General features: G+C 38.3%; 10 protein-coding genes across 10 annotated transcripts; 3 read left to right on the top strand and 7 right to left on the bottom strand. All coding sequences in view use genetic code 12, as the record gives it.

The window, feature by feature from the left end:
• Positions 1-356: 356 nt before the first annotated feature.
• CPAR2_801790 (uncharacterized protein) lies at positions 357-560 on the bottom strand (the record flags this gene model as incomplete). The annotated part of the gene is made up of 1 exon (XM_036808027.1): positions 357-560. The coding sequence occupies one exon, from the start codon at positions 558-560 to the stop codon at positions 357-359; it is 204 nt and encodes a 67-aa protein (XP_036664804.1).
• Positions 561-2,659: 2,099 nt separating this feature from the next.
• On the top strand, positions 2,660-3,001 carry CPAR2_801780 (uncharacterized protein; the record flags this gene model as incomplete). The annotated part of the gene is made up of 1 exon (XM_036808026.1): positions 2,660-3,001. The coding sequence occupies one exon, from the start codon at positions 2,660-2,662 to the stop codon at positions 2,999-3,001; it is 342 nt and encodes a 113-aa protein (XP_036664803.1).
• A 43-nt stretch (positions 3,002-3,044) lies between these two features.
• CPAR2_801770 (uncharacterized protein) lies at positions 3,045-3,563 on the bottom strand (the record flags this gene model as incomplete). The annotated part of the gene is made up of 1 exon (XM_036808025.1): positions 3,045-3,563. The coding sequence occupies one exon, from the start codon at positions 3,561-3,563 to the stop codon at positions 3,045-3,047; it is 519 nt and encodes a 172-aa protein (XP_036664802.1).
• Positions 3,564-3,965: 402 nt separating this feature from the next.
• MSH6 (mismatch repair ATPase) lies at positions 3,966-7,700 on the bottom strand (the record flags this gene model as incomplete). The annotated part of the gene is made up of 1 exon (XM_036808023.1): positions 3,966-7,700. One exon carries the CDS (start codon positions 7,698-7,700, stop codon positions 3,966-3,968), a length of 3,735 nt encoding a protein of 1,244 aa, XP_036664801.1.
• A 681-nt stretch (positions 7,701-8,381) lies between these two features.
• CPAR2_801750 (uncharacterized protein) lies at positions 8,382-9,158 on the top strand (the record flags this gene model as incomplete). Its single annotated transcript, XM_036808022.1, has 1 exon — positions 8,382-9,158. The coding sequence occupies one exon, from the start codon at positions 8,382-8,384 to the stop codon at positions 9,156-9,158; it is 777 nt and encodes a 258-aa protein (XP_036664800.1).
• Positions 9,159-9,210: 52 nt separating this feature from the next.
• On the bottom strand, positions 9,211-10,452 carry REX3 (RNA exonuclease; the record flags this gene model as incomplete). Its single annotated transcript, XM_036808021.1, has 1 exon — positions 9,211-10,452. The coding sequence occupies one exon, from the start codon at positions 10,450-10,452 to the stop codon at positions 9,211-9,213; it is 1,242 nt and encodes a 413-aa protein (XP_036664799.1).
• A 300-nt stretch (positions 10,453-10,752) lies between these two features.
• On the bottom strand, positions 10,753-10,908 carry CPAR2_801735 (uncharacterized protein; the record flags this gene model as incomplete). Its single annotated transcript, XM_036808020.1, has 1 exon — positions 10,753-10,908. The coding sequence occupies one exon, from the start codon at positions 10,906-10,908 to the stop codon at positions 10,753-10,755; it is 156 nt and encodes a 51-aa protein (XP_036664798.1).
• A 267-nt stretch (positions 10,909-11,175) lies between these two features.
• On the bottom strand, positions 11,176-13,464 carry AKR1 (palmitoyltransferase; the record flags this gene model as incomplete). The annotated part of the gene is made up of 1 exon (XM_036808019.1): positions 11,176-13,464. The coding sequence occupies one exon, from the start codon at positions 13,462-13,464 to the stop codon at positions 11,176-11,178; it is 2,289 nt and encodes a 762-aa protein (XP_036664797.1).
• Positions 13,465-13,776: 312 nt separating this feature from the next.
• CPAR2_801720 (DUF4112 domain-containing protein) lies at positions 13,777-14,616 on the bottom strand (the record flags this gene model as incomplete). Its single annotated transcript, XM_036808018.1, has 1 exon — positions 13,777-14,616. One exon carries the CDS (start codon positions 14,614-14,616, stop codon positions 13,777-13,779), a length of 840 nt encoding a protein of 279 aa, XP_036664796.1.
• A 629-nt stretch (positions 14,617-15,245) lies between these two features.
• On the top strand, positions 15,246-16,121 carry CPAR2_801710 (uncharacterized protein; the record flags this gene model as incomplete). The annotated part of the gene is made up of 1 exon (XM_036808017.1): positions 15,246-16,121. The coding sequence occupies one exon, from the start codon at positions 15,246-15,248 to the stop codon at positions 16,119-16,121; it is 876 nt and encodes a 291-aa protein (XP_036664795.1).
• Positions 16,122-16,156: the final 35 nt, after the last annotated feature.

The following is a 16,156-nucleotide window of genomic DNA, read 5'->3' as shown; positions in this document are numbered from 1 at the left end:
AAACTGGTTCAAGTACGTCGCATTCTAACTATGAGTGTGGTTCAGTTTGGGATTCCAAAATTCATAAATTTCAACGCAATATGATTTTTTGTGTAATTAATAAACTTCAGGACTTATTGTTCACTGGAAATTAATTATTTTTCAAACTGTAAACAAAAGTGATTAGCAACCCAATGCGTAATCGTCCGAGACCTGCTCGGATCGGCCTATGAGGTCACCAAGCGTGTGACCCCCAAACTATCTTTTTAGTGGTTAAACTCGTTGAAGAAGTCATGTGCGCCTCATTTATTTGCTGCAATATGTTCCTCAACATGCAAAAACCCTGTTTCTTGTTCGTTGCTTTTAGTCAGTTTTTTTCAAATACGAATTCTAGTTGACAGAGCAGTAGCAGCTGACCCATCACTTGAAGTCAGTTCTGTGAATGATACATCACTGGGAGGATTAGATAAACCACCTTTTTCAATATACAATTCTTTGAATTTCTTCAATCTCCATGAATTCTTGATCTTTCTAATCAGTGGTTTGAATGAGGAGTTTGGAGTGGCTAAAGCGTACAACATTTTGTGTGGAGTAAGAGTGGGAAATGAAGAATCTTGAAGATGATGGGATCAAATAACAATCTTGAATAGTGTAAATGACAACATTGTTGGAATTTTGGTGCCCTATTTATAGTGAAATTGCGGAAAATTAATCTCTTTCTCTAATGCATGCACGTTTTTATGAAGTATGAAAGGGACTTAAGTGTAACAATGCAGGGTAAATTAGGCTAGAATCGGTTAGTGGAATTTTTTAGTCCAAACTTTTTAGTTCTTAGCCTTTGTTCTATTTGTGTTAAATTGCAAAATGTTTGTGTATATATATATATATAATACATATATTGTGTGCCGCGCGAGAGTATACTGAATAAAATTCCGGTTCTTGGGCGTTGGAATGGTTAACAAGAACAGGAAATCTAGAGCGAGGGAAATGAGATTGGCGTAAACAACAATGGGTCTGGATCAATTATTGGTTTTATTGTCCTTTGTACTGTTTTATTTTTGTGTATTTGAGCTCAACAGAGAGTTGATTTAGACGACACGAAACGAATGCAAACGAGAAATTCTGAAATTTCAGGCTCTTTTGGCTCATGTAAGTTTACGCCTCTTTCGAATGTATCTGAAAAGGACACAGAAGGAGTTGCAAATTTGTAAATAAGTAAAAGTGATACACATCCACCACTCAATGCAAGCACAAGTAGTACACTTATGTTTATCAGACTATAGGTTGTTTTGGGATCTCGGATTAACAACCCCTCCAGTCACAAAGAGAAATTACGACTTGAAACAATTCCATACTCTTTGAACGAGCCGTAATTGGTTATGGTTATGAACAAGGCGTCAATTTTTTTTTTTTTTCTTTTATTTTTAGTTATTCTATTTGATGTAAGTGAACAATATCATATGTTATTGATCTCCTCAATTTATTATTGCTGCACTTTGTTTTCTATTTCAGGCGGTAAAAGAGGTACTTTCTGAAATTTCAGATTTGTGTAAATCTTGGCGGGCAAAGAATAACCACAAAAAATGATACATTAACAATATTTAAATTTGTTTTCACTATTGCTAAATCCGCTTAGAAATTTATCCGATTGATTTTACGCACTCCATTTACATTAATCGTATATGTACTTTTCTTCCTCAAATGACTAAAGTGTCTGATTACAATCAATTGTAGAAATTACACATCAACACTGGCAGTCAAGGAGAAAAGTATAGGAATCGATCCATAGAGCACCATTTTTTTTCCAAAAGGGAATGTGGCCAAAAAGTTGATTGGGGTATATTTTTCAATTTGTGGTTGAATACCCACCAAAGAAGACAATGTTCATAGAACAATTCAAAGACCGAGAATATACATCACAGTAAATTCCATCATCATCCCTGTGAACGGAACCGAAGAAGTGAAAACAAAGAAATCGACTTTGGGAAACAATAAAAGATTTTTGATTCCGTTTCTTCGCTTGTTGGCAATAACTCTGTTTGCGTAACTACGGCCACAACAACTCCTATTGTGATCCGGTGAATTTTGATTTTTTGTCCTTTTAAGGAAACAAATTACTTCAGTGGCTTAAATCACCAAGTGCTAGAATAAGGCATATGATAAATTATCACAAAAATATGCTTGCTACTCTTTTGAAACCTGGTAGCTTTGTCACGTGATATGATGATGATAAGCTCTATCCTTTCTCGAGGTAGATGATTTTCTGAGAGCTCCTGAATAGTGTCATAAAAATCAGCGGAGCTCACTGATGCTGATAAACTATGCTGCAACTTGTATGCAATTTTTTTTTTTTTTTTGTTTTTACCTGTTCAATAAGGGTTTGGCATAAAATTGCTGCAAAAATATCTTCTTCATTGCTCTTGTTCTGCTTAAAGATTTTGGTGATCAAGGTTGCACGCATATTATCACCTCTTTTCTTCACCATCAAGGATTTCCCATCTTGATAGCTGGTGAGGAATATAGAAGACAAAATTGATTGTGCTCCAAACTATTTATTGATAACAAATTAACTTGTACCAAAGTGGTAGCAACGCACTCTCAAAAAAGCAAGAAAATCACCACCCGAAATGTTTTAGCCGTGATCCCATCTCATGTAAGAGAAGACATACATACTCACAACATGAGCAATAACGACGCCAGATCTACAGCACAACCCTCATTGATTCAGCAGTACATTACACCGAAACTTATCAAAGATATCAAGTTCTTTCTTGTTGGCGTGGTGGTAATGACTGTGACCATTTTCCATTACTTGTGGATCATCAAGAGATGGATGATAAACCCCAACATTGCCACGGTGGAATTGAGTGGCCATTTTGTTGTGTTTGCAATAGTGCAGCTTTTCATTTGGTACCTCTACTTGTTCAAGTTCACCGCAACCATATACAAAGAAGAACTAGCTGAGTACAATGAAGCAGAGGAGTTACGAAAACAAGATGATCTCAAGAGGAAACAACGATAGAAAAACAAAAAACAGAACAACTTAGCATACCTTCTCTCACTATTTAGTATTTGATCAAAGTCAACCCTTTGGCTACAGTCAATCCGTAGACAGCCCATGACAAAATAGACAAGTTGTTGATCAACATGCTCAATCCGTGCCATCTGCCAAAACTAGTAGTCAATGCTTGCATTTCGTCAGTTGGCTCACCATTGTCCTTCTTTTCCTTGCCAATAGCAGTCAACTTGATCCTCTCCTCCTTGATAGCATGACATTTAGGTTCCAAGTAGCACAAATTGAAAATTCCCGACAATGAGGCAATTGCCAAAGTACCAATTGTGAATGGGCAGTACTTGAATGGAGTGATTGCTGCAATCAAAAGTGGTGAGAGGATTTGATACTTAAAGTAACGAGGGAAAACCTTACCCTGGACTTTGCTGAAATCATCTCTTGATAACTCCTTAAACAACACTGGTGAGACAATGTATGAGTAGAAGGCAGTACCTCCAAATGACAATGCGTAGAATAAGAAGTGGTATGGGACTCTAGTGTTGAGACCTAATTGATTGATAATTGATGACATGATGGTTGTTGGGGTTGTTGGGGTTGTTGATGATGGGGAAAGAAAAAAGTGGTGTGCTTTTCTCTGTTTTACTTTCTGTATGGTACTTATTATTTTTTTTTTCTCCTCGGAGAATGTGAATCTGGGGCTGGTAAGAAAATATCGTGTCACACTGTTGTGAGAAAATGTTTGCTGTTGCTAGCACAAAGTCGAAAGGTCGGGAGCAGAGGTATCAAAATGAAGATCTGGCATTTAGCGTTGTGCTTACACTGTTGATTGAACACAAGCATCAATACTTTACCTGTTGACTATCGACCAACCTTCCACGTCTCTGAAATACTAGTGGTCACTTTATAGTTGCCTAGAAGTTTTGTATTTGTGACACATTTCTCTATATCAATTATATTATTACATCTACTACCTCTATAAAGAATCAATCATTTTATAGACATTATCAAGTGCCCTCTCTTGTACTGAAGTTTCATAGTTGAATATGTCCTGCTTCAACAACTCGATTCTATCAGTTCCATACCACACACAATCACTTTGTAAACCCAAACTCATTTCCTCGTCTTTATCTGCTTCCTCATACGTCCGTTTCAAACTCGAAACTTGTTCGTATTTCTTTGCAGCAACTTCAGCGTTGTCAACAATTTCTTTGGGGATTCCACACATCAATGCCACATTCATTCCAAATGATCCTGGTGCTGTACCACTTTCCAATTTATACAAAAATGTGATATCCCTCGACTCCTGGTCGACAACAATTGCCATTCTCATTGGTTTGATTTGTGGATGCGACTTGAATGATACGCTTAAGGTATTATAATGTGTTGCAAAGAACCCAAGTGGTTGTAGATGAGTAGCCAAGTGGTGCAAAACTGCTTCAGCAATGGCAAACCCATCACTACTTGAACCGCCTCTACCCAATTCATCCAAAATCACCAATGATCTGGGAGTAGCGTTACTCAAAATTTTCTTGGTTTCTGAAAGTTCAACAAAAAAAGTTGATTTACCTTGCATGATGTTATCATTTGCACCTAATCGGGTCATTATTCTGTCCACGGGGGTTAATTTAGCCAGCGAAGCGGGTATGTAGCATCCAATTTGACTTAAAATGACAGCCAAAGCAGTGGTTCTCATAATGGTAGATTTACCAGCAGCATTGGCACCCGTCAACAATCCAAAATTGGGCTCATCACCACCCAAGTGAATATCATTAGGGATAAAGTTTCCATTACCAACAAAACAAGGGTGTCTCAATTCCTTGAAATCGAGCACACCATGGTCACCTTGCACGAATTCTGGGCGACATGATGGGTAACTGATTGATTCAGATACCTTGGTTAATGCAAGTATGCAATCAATATTGGCAATGCAATTGATCACTTTCATCCAAGTGGAGTAATGGGCGTCGAATTTGGCATACATCCTGTTTCTCAAAGTATCACAAACCATCTTGTGCAACTCTCTTTGCTCCATCAATTCTCTTGCCAATTGCTTCACTTCTGGTGACCAATATCTTTTCACTTTCGATGTAGCACCCATAGTTTGCCAACTTTGTGGGACGTGCTTAACCAATTTCACAGGAAGTTCAATAAGATAAATTTCTTTTCCTGAATCACGATAAAATATCTCATGCGATTTGAAATCTTTTTTGTAACCTTTCAAAAGCTCATTGAGTTGGTTTTCCAAACCGTCAATAACACCTTGAGATTTGTCAAACTCGGCATCGACACCCTTTGCAGGAATAATGATATCGTTCACGGCCTGTTGTCTATCGAATGCATCCTCCCATTCTGAAATATGCTCAACCATATCTTGAGGGAATGATTGCAAGTATTTATACAATACCCCACACTCAACGTTGGCAAATTCCAACAATTGTTTTGAGAATCTGGCGATACTTTCAAAACTTTCAACAACTTTGAGGAAATCCCGGAATCGAAGGGTTCCACCATGTACACGAGCAATTAAACGTTCCAAATCAGGCAAAGCTGTCAAACAGTCTTGTAAGGTAGATCTCAACTCAGAACCATCACTCATTAAATAATCTATGGAATCGTACCTCAGACTAATCTCATCAATACGCATCAATGGGTGCAAAATCCACTTTTTCAAATGTCTTTTACCAAATGGAGTAGTTGCTCGATTCACCAACTTCAACAATGTTCCCTGATCTCCGCCATCGTAATTGTTATTGAGAATTTCCAAATTACTCAAAGTAATACCATCAAGAATCATGTGCGATGTTTCATTTTCTGAAATTTTGTATTGTCTTATATTACCCAAACTCATGATACTCTCATCCAATTTAAGAGTCTTCAAATAGGACAATAGTCCTCCAAATGCATTGAATGCTACGAAGTGTCTTTTTTTGAAATCAACGAGTACCTCAGGGTATTTTGAAAAGTCGTCCATGTCCTCAGCATCATAGTACTTTGATTTAACCAATTGTTCAACGGCAACATCATAATCCCAAAACTCAGTAATTGGATTTAAATTGTTCCAAATTTGATTATTCGAATGAGCACAAAATTTCAAGACCTGGGTTGCAATATTGCAAAGGTTTCCCTTTTCACAAATGACTTCCTTAGGTTTGACTTGTGTAATTAATGTGTCAAGCTTGGTGCATTCTGCATCATCATATAACTCGATCAAGTTCAATTCCGAGGTTGCCGTATCCACAAAGGCAACTCCAAATATCTTAGACCCATCTTCGCATGCTTCCTCTTTGATACTAAGACAATAAGTTGACATGTCATCTGTGATCATATCCAAATTGGTCAACGTACCTCCAGTCAATACACCGGTCAATTCCCTTTTGATGATCTTTTCCTCTTTAGAACCACCACCCCTCATTTCCTTCGCCAACATGGATTCCTTTTGATCCACTTTTGCAACTTTATAACCATGGCTAATAAACTCTTTTGCCCAGTGTTCAAAAGACATCTCCGGAATGCCTGCCAACTTCATATTTGCCCGTCCTCCACCAGCAATCTTAAGATCAAATTGAGTATTTGCAATTATAGCATCATTTTCATACAACTCGTAAAATTTCCCTTTTTTGAAAAACACGACGGTGTTCCACATTTTGGACTTGATTTCCCAATATTGTTTTTCAAAAGCAGTAAATTTGGACCATGCAGACTGCGGAATATAAAGTGTTCTAGGGTCGTAATTTGGGTCATCCGGAGATCTTTTTTCTGCATCTTTGATATTGACGAGCCACTGGTATCTTTCCTCATTCTCTTTGGCAAAGTTCCTTTTAGTGGTTGGTAATGGCTTTGACAGAAATTGTTTTGTAACATATCCTGAAGCGTCATATGACGAAGATGCAGTAAACTTATCATTCAAGTCATTGGAAGTGGTGGTATTAGTTGTGTCCATGGTTGTATTAATCTCTGAAGATGATGTCTCAGTGGGAATCGACCTTGACTTTGACTTCTGTGATTGACTCAATTTCTTAGGTTTGAAAGCAATATCTTCGTCATCCAGGACATCTGGCTCACCGTCATCAACATCATCACCATCATCATCAACCACAAAGTCACTCATATCGTCATCATCATCATCATCATCATCCGCATCTGACATATCTGGCCGAAAATCATCTTCGTCGTCACTTGGCTCTTGCACAATCTTTCTCTTCTTACGAGATGACAGGATGACAGGATCTTCATCTTCATCTTCATCTTCAGATTCAGCATAATTGACTTGCTTTCTAGAATGGCGACTGGAATTGATGGGGCTGGAATTGAGTGCTGGTCTATGATCCTTCGAGGGCGTGCTTTCGTTGTTGTTGTTGTTGTTGTTGTTCATGGCATTTGACAGAATTGGTTCTTGTTTTACCACGTTCACATCCGGTGGCGAAGTCAAACTCGAAGAAAAAGACAAATCTCTAAATTCGTCTTCATCATATTGCATTAATGTATTGTCATTTTCCTTATCACTTGATAATTCTTGTTTAACCGTCACTTTAGACCTCAAGGGTGATGATGATGATACACGGCTTTGCAGTACCGAGTTATTTGCAGACTGATTTACATCTTTGTTCCAATCACTTTTGGCTGCCACGGGCTTGAAGAAGGACATCAATGATGCTTGCTTCTTTTTGTTGCTTGAGGAAGAGTTACCACCACCACTGGCTTGGGACATCCCTTTTCTCTTTGGTGTTAATGTTGCTGGTGTTGCAGTGCCCATTATTGATGAGTGTAGAAGGGTAAAAATCAACTAATACAGTATCAAAGTTGAAGAAGAAGAAGAAGAAGAAGTAAGCCTAGTTTTGTTATAAATTGGCAGCGGTTTTGTCTATTGGTAAATCTATTACAATCCAATTTCAATTTGAACTTTTCGCGTCTCTCCTTCGCTTTTGTCTTTTGACGGTTTTGTGTCGTGTTCGTATTTTATTCAATCGCGTGTAGATGCTTTTTTCACTTTGCAACTATTTGGAAGGTAAAACACCAGAAGGATATCAGATGGTCAATGCAACGTTCAAGGATGGAGTGGAGCAGTTTTAGCACAGACGCGATAGCTTGCATTTCAAAGCACACAACGAGATCATTCGATGCAGAAGAACAATGGGCACAAAATTTACCTATAAGATCAAGGATCCCAATTCGTGCGAAGATTACTCTACTTTGGCCCTTGGATTGCAGTAGTTAACATCACTTGGGAATCTATAAACCGATTTGCATCGCTTGTTAAGTTTGGAAGAATCCAGAAATGTAAAGCTTTTTGTCGCCATATCAGAAAAATATAGTCCATTCTTTGTTCACATTTCCAATACAAATTGAATTATACCCAGACGTTGACTAACTAACCCTTCTTATTTCAACAATGCGTCTATTCTCAAGGTTAACCATCATCATGGTTGTTTCATTCACTTCGATATCAGCTCTTTTCACCACGACTCAAGAAGAACACGCTATATTCAAAATCACTTCGCAAACTCACGACAAGCAAACCATCATAGGGTTCTTACAAGACGTGGCCAATAAGATTGCTGAATCACCATCCCATCTCAACCGATTTCATCAATGGGCCACTTCACTAACCTCATCTGCCCTCTCAAAGGAAGATAAAGCTTGCCTTGACAACACTGTAATCAAGTTTTACATCAGATCCTTGAAATTGAGCGAACATACATATGAAGCCAGTGAGTGCAGAATCAATTTGAACCCGAAAATGCAATCGATACTACAACCAACACCAAATATCCACAATTTGTTGTTGAGGGATAACGACATGCTTGAGACCCAGATGAAATATGTCTTGATGGATGAGTTTAGCCGGTATCAACAATTCAAAGATTACAAGTTCAATGATTTCCAACATTTGAATTATGACTTGTCATGCATCATTGACTATCAGCAGTTGATGCAGGTTGAGTTGATGGAAACTGTGGTGGAGGCAAACTTGGAAAGAAAAATAAAAGTGGATGAAGCATGTGGGTTGAATGCATTGAATCAAAACTTTATTGGAATGTCTATCGATTATATAACCACCCACGTACCAGTCAATGGAACATTTTATTGCAAAAAGGGCAGAAGCAAGACATGTAATAGGGCTATTGCTGACTCTGCAAATGCTCGGTATAAGCTACCTTATTATTAGATTTTGTATAAATAGAAGCTTCAGATGAATTCTTCGTGACCTGTTGTTTCTATCAAGTGCTTTGCTTTATCCCACATCCATCTTTATCAACGTGATATCTAACAATCTCGATAGCAGCTATAGAGTCCTCAGCACTATCGTGGTCACCAACTTGTATGTTTCTACTCAAATACTTGAATGTCAAATCTTTTAAGCTCTTTCTGGAAGTGGGCGTGCTCTCAAACTTTGGATATAGTATTGAGGTGTCAATTATGTGACTATGAATCAACCTCAATGCATTCATATCATTTTCCAACCCATGTCCAATAAGAATTGTGTCTTTGTCCATCACCGTTCCTAGCTCTTGAATCATTTGGTTGAAACTGACAAAATCTCCGTCCAAAGCTGATATCCCTGAAAATCGAGTGTTGAAGTCAACAATTTCACCAAATGGAAGAACATAAGTGTCCATGACTGTCTTTAACGTGAAGTAATCAACAGCGGTAACTCTCATCAATTCAAAACCCTTTGTTGTGTATCCCATTTCACAATCTAAACCCAACACTCGATATTTCCCCTTTTGTTCAAAAATTTCCTCAGTCTTTACATATGAACGCATACTCTGTTTTTCTTCAACGCTCTGATCTTGATAAACATGGTATTTGTGCTTGTCGCAAGGCTTGCAATCATCTTTTGGTCCCAAGCAGCATTCATAGTATCTTGTTTTATTGTCTGGATTGCGTCGTATTTTACCATAATGAAACTCACATGTTGTAGGTTCCAATTGTTGACTCAATTTAAACTCAGTATCGCATCGCTGACAATTTCTAGTGATTTTGGCATTGGGAATTGATTCAGGTACAGACATGACATATCCATATTTTCTCAACTTCAGTATTGGAATCTCTATTGACTTTAGTAGTTTCAACACATCCTCTTGCGAACGTTTCTTTACTTGGTTCCCCAGTTGAAATTTCTCTGGATGCTGAAGCTTCAAAATGGCATTTCTCAACGTAGATGCGTAGGTACGATGTGTTGTATTTCTGGCAATATCGTATTCAATCTCTATTGCCTTCAATTTAGGCGTTTTTAAGGAGGGCCTCTTGAGCTTGATTATGTTTGCTATGGTTTCAATGTGTCTCTTTCGATCTGCAAACTGGGCTGGATTTGTAGTTACTGGCTTTGGTAGGATTAACTTCAAATCTTCCGTATGATCATCAGTCGTACCACTGTCTGCTGTTAATTTGAGCCTCTTGTTTGTACCTGCATCATCTTCTGATGTCCTCTTGCGAGGGTGTAATTCTGATGGAGTCATTGGCTTGGGGGATAAAGTATGTGATGGTGTCAGCTCAGAGAATTTTGGTATTAGCTATTGACTAAGCGCAACAAAATGTTTTTTGAAGAGCTTGTATGGATTTGCAAAATAAAACCGACGACATTGTTCCCACAATTTACTACTACACCTTGAAATACTCAAATCAGGCTTACTGCTCCACTAAAATTCCACCTTCCAAATCTTCACCGAAAGCATTTATAATTTATGTGTGACAAAAACCCACAAGCTCATCACACTCATCACACTCTTCACACAATTTTCTCGCACTATAAATATCTTTCATTCCTCATCGATTTTTTTTCCCATTTTTTTACCCTTTTTCTTTTTCTTTTCTATGTCGACGTACTTCATAGGATCATTTCTATAGTAGACGTCCCTCTTTGACTCTTCTAAAGAGCCACTGAATCCAACTTGGACGATGAGTTCATATGGCATCAATGCAATCAAAAGTGAGAAACATGCAAATAGAATTTGATGTAACAGTCTGTCTATTCAACTGCCTCAACTATCTCGTAAAAGAGATTCAGAGGAGCGATGATCTTTGGCTCTTTGTTTTGGTTGTTTATACCGAACTTGAGCTTGCATTGGTGTTTGTCTGACAAGTATATGGAAAATGGGAATAAACACAAACGAGAATGACAAGTACATACAATGTAGTATAAGCAGGTAGAATTAAACTATACACAGTCACAATTTTCTTTTTTACACAACTTGGCTGGACAGTTTTGGTGGGTACTCATAAAGATTATAATAGTCAACAACTTGCCCATTCAAGTTATTCTCACCTTCAATGGGCAAGTAAAAAATATTTCTCCAATTGGGTTCGCCAATTATCCAAAAGTCCAACCAATTTTGTTTCAATCCGTAATCGGTAGGTATATCTATATGCAAAGGATCGATGCTAGTGGCTCTGTTTCTGTTGAAAACAGACATGATAGTCATTTTCATTGTCATCACAAACTGATCAATACCAAGCAAATTTAAACAAGTTTGAAATTCGTTATTCTTGCGATCTGATCTAGGAGGTTGAGTAAGTGAGTCAGCAACTTCTTCCGGAACTGTTGAATGATTCAGTCTTGGGCTGTATATTCTCGAATTCAATGAACTGAATTCCCAAGTAGTTAACCCACGCAAAATTTGAAAAGTTTGAACCAAACAAAGGAAAAAAATCCAAATATATTGTAGCCAACACCATACCAACAAATTGAAATGGAATTGATTATTCTTGTAACCGTAGCATAGATTTTCGTCAATCAACCTGCAGAAGAAGCTTTGATTATCTTCATCATCTGACTCGATCGACTCCTTCAATTTATCAAAATACTGAATAGTCAAATATGTGAACAAAAGAATGGCGAGATTCAATGCGTAAACAAATGTGATAAATAGCTTATGGTTCCTCACTCCAATCTCGTTGTATACCCACGGACAATAATGGTCAAACCTGGCAACCAACTTTTTATTATGTCTAGAGAATCTGGAACGAAGTGGTTTGCGAACAAATGAATTGACGCAGAAATGATCAGTGTCAAACTTTCCACAGCTGAGCAAGTCTTCAACTTGTGAAAGAATCACGGCATTGTCAGTTGGGGTCGGTACAAATCCGGGGTTGATGAACATGGCTTTGAAAAACGACCAAACGAAAATCACAATTGATATTCCAATGAAAAGGTTGGCAAAAAAATTGGAAAATAAAGTGGCTGGAAGTATTTTAAACATCCAAACTATGATGCACCAAAATGCAGTGGCTGAAAAGATTCCGGCTAATAAAGGTGATTTTGGAAGCGGTTTATCATCTATCAAATAGGTCGGTATTATTGTTTTGTTGATAATATAAGTTCCAAATGCGAAAAATGCAAAAGCTAGAACCAACTTCGGAAATGCTAAACCTTGTGATGTAGTGCATATACTTAGCGAAATAGGTAACAAAACAAATGGTGCTAGATACGTTGACACCTTGCCCACTTTTGGACTAACCCATCTGACTTTTGGTGCCCAATTGTTCTTGGGATCTAGTCCCGACTCTATCAACACCTTTCGCCATGCTTGTGAGCAATTCATATCTTTCGCTATATCAAAACTATTCTTACCCACGTCATTCTTTGCAAAAATGTCGGATCCACCTTCAATCAATGCTTTCATAACATTCTTGTGGCCTCTCATAAAACACCAATGAAGCGGAATGAATTGACTATCGTCCGTTTTGGAAACATCGGCACCAAATCTCAACAAAGCATTAACGGTAAAGATGTCATTTTGATAACTAGCCCAGTGAAGAGCAGTTCTGTTTGATCCATCTGGCTCATCAATATACAAGTGTTTTTTGTTGCTTGGATCGCAACAGCTCAACAATAGGTATACTACTAATGTAATATTTGAACTGTGAACTGCCAAGTGAAGGGCATTATAAGTTTGCAAATCTCGCAAGTTAGGGTCAGCAGATGTGTTGGATACTAAGTACTGAACAATGTAAACAAGGCCATTTCTGCATGCCCAGTGAAGTGGTGTTGCTCGCAATTCTCCACCATATAAATTAGGATTGGCACCATTCTCTGCTAAGTACTTTACTAAGCTGAGTCTATTATTGATACATGCCCAGTGAAGACCACTAATACCATCACTGAACGTATCGTTGACCTTTATGGACCCCGATTCGATCAACTCTTTGACAGATTCAAGTGATCCTTCCTGACAAAACAGCATAAACTTAGCCAAGCATGGGTTCAACTCTTGTTCTGTCGGTTTGGGTATTTCATCAATGGGTGAATCATTCAAACCAGACTCTGGCTTGTCGATAATAACGTCCGTTGACTTGAGAGATGCTGCTTCGGCTTCTTCTGTGTCTTGATGTGTTGATTTGATTGAAAATGATTCTAGTGGAATTGCTTCTGCATCCGCTATTGTGGTAGTAGTCTCCTTAGAATCGTTTTGCTCCGAATTTGCACCATTGGCGGATTTTCCATTCACTGATTGGTCGATCGTTGTAGCCATTGTTGGTGATATTTAACTCACTCGATATATCGGCTTTAATGTGGATTTATATTTTTTTTTCTTTCCTTTCTTTTTTTCCTCTCTACTACTCAGCATGAGGGCCTGGGCTGCGCATTGCCCACAATGTGATCGCTCTTTTTTTGCAACAAGATGCGAGATCACAGACAAACTGCCATAGCAAGATGATGTTGTGACCGTGAAAACGCACTTGTAAGAGAGCTCCTGAAGTTTACGGTTCTCGAGATGGATTTCACAATTTGGTTTATACAATAAATTTACTTTATTCAATACCCGACAAATTTTCCTTCTAACCTAATTGATATTGTGATGCAGTAAAGTTGAATCGGTTTCCTTTACTTTCGAATCTGCAATGGACAGTGGTTTTGACGAAGTGGTGACAGTGGCATTACTGGTTTGCGTTGTAGACCCACTAGTGCCTTTTGTGCTGACACCAGAGTTAGTTGAAGAGACACTTGAGCTGCGCGGTTTCCTCTGTAACAACTCCAAAATTTGGTCCCCGGCTTTAATTGCGCCTGGCTTGATTGTTTCGTCCACAAATGGTTTCACTTTTTCATCAACAAACGGTTGTACGGTGTCATTGATGAAACCTGGACGAACCTCGTCCTCAGAAATCAATCCTTGGTTTTTCTGCCCAACTCTAACCAAATGCTTTTCCAACAACAAAAAGTTTCTCGAGTTTGCTTTGTATCCTATCTCAATCAAACTACCAATGATGGGAATAAATCCTAAAGCGAAATCGATAGCAATGTTCAACAAGAACAATAGTTGCAAATCCAATGGCAACCCACCTTGAATCCTCCTAGCGAGTGCCAACAACTGCAACGACCAATACGTTTGTATCACTGTCCCCACAACCGGTACCACACTCACGATACTCGACCATCCAAATTGGACCCCAAGTAATTTAAACCAATAATCGTACCTGTATGCCTTCTTTTTGAAAATTTCTAAGATGCCAATATCGTGTTGAGAAATACCCTCTGGGATTCTTCTGGTTATCTTCTTGTGCTTTGTTCCGTCTTTCTTTTGAATAGGTACATATTCGTAGTATGGGTCTTCAACTCCCAACTTATTCCACTGATTATCTTTTAAAAGACGGTTAGCAATCCACTTGACGATAAATGAAGACATTGATGAACGTGAGGGAGTAGGGAAATGTGTCAACTTTAGCTTGAAGTTTAGTGCATTTATATAAGTTTTGGGAAAGTAAAATTGCCAATAGTCGTGATCATGTGCCACAATATTTCTCGATGCACAAAGTGTTAAAATATAGAAAAATTCACTTTGGATTGCTAAGTTGCTATTGAACTAGGCAGGTGGTACTATAACTCACACATGTGAATTAGTATATGTTGAGACCAGGATTAAATTTGCCATAATACTCATCATCTGTATGACTAAGTGGCTGTGCGTGCTTATCTGGCTCGTGACTGTATGATGTGCCTGTCTATCTTATCGGTGTGAAACCATCGCGGGGGCTGGCCCATATGTAGAGACGCTCAACATGGTTTCCCACAAGCTGTCCCAAACTCATTGCAATAGCTTTCTCTTTCGCTTTATGTAGCCTTCTCCCCTTTTCTTTGACCACCACTGGCACTTCTTCTTTAGTACTAGGCTTATCGGCGGTACCTCGTATTTAGATTGTTTAATTCCGATATTTGATCTACGCCGCAATTTAAAACAACCCAGTTAAAAATGAACCTGAAATTCGTTAGCAACTTTTGCACAACACTTTTCATCTTCACAACCACAAACATACCATGGCAGTAATCAAGAGACTCTTTATCAAGGCTTCTAATAATTACGACTCAAACTTCCAAATTGTTCCTGTAAACACAAACCAACCACTCGAAATCAAATCCGATATTGGGGTTTTCAAACTTTTAGTCAACATTAAGCAATTTGATGGGTCGCAACCCCATTTGTCAAACAGTCTATACAATCAAGACGACAAGACCTACCTCAATGGGGAGAAAATAGACTTTAATTCTGTTCAAAAGGATGAAGGACCACAGCCAAACTTAAGAATCAATATCGAATTTACGCCAAAGGAAGATATCAAAGGAGGCGACTTGCTATTTGGTAATGACTTTACCTATGCGATCAAAGATTATGTTCCCACAACCTTGATGAACACAGGCTTGAAGCTATTCAACTGGTTCATTAATGACACTGTCAAGGGGGACGTTTACAATGATAAACCATATCTTTATGGCTTAGCATTGAACAGTTTCAGCTACATTGGGATAAACCAACCAAAGCCATTGGGCATTATTGATGAGAAGTCACACCCAATGAATTACAAAGAGGATTTCAAAGGATCGGTTGAAAATCCACCTTCCTCATCAAATGAAAGAAAGAAACGCTTCAATACAACTGCAAAATGTGAAGAATTCACATTCGACAAAGGACAAAAGTACAATTTTCAATTTGACACTGATTTCTTGAAACTCGCCGATTCCAAGTATTTAGTATCTATCCCAAAGTTTGACTTTGATGTCAGCAAATACGCCAATGATACTTTAAACAACGTCAATTGGGTCATAAAAGAAGGGGGATTTGAGGGTGTCGGACTTGGAAAGTTGGGTTTGATTATCAATTTTGCGTTGAAGACTGAGGAGAAGGAAGAACAATAGAGATTTGGAAGTAGAGACGGATCTATATAGAGTAA

Source organism: Candida parapsilosis, contig 005807 (assembly GCF_000182765.1).
Source record: "Candida parapsilosis strain CDC317 annotated contig 005807".
In the NCBI taxonomy this organism is placed as follows: domain Eukaryota; kingdom Fungi; phylum Ascomycota; class Pichiomycetes; order Serinales; family Debaryomycetaceae; genus Lodderomyces; species Lodderomyces parapsilosis.
This window is presented reverse-complemented; position numbering and strand designations above follow the sequence as displayed.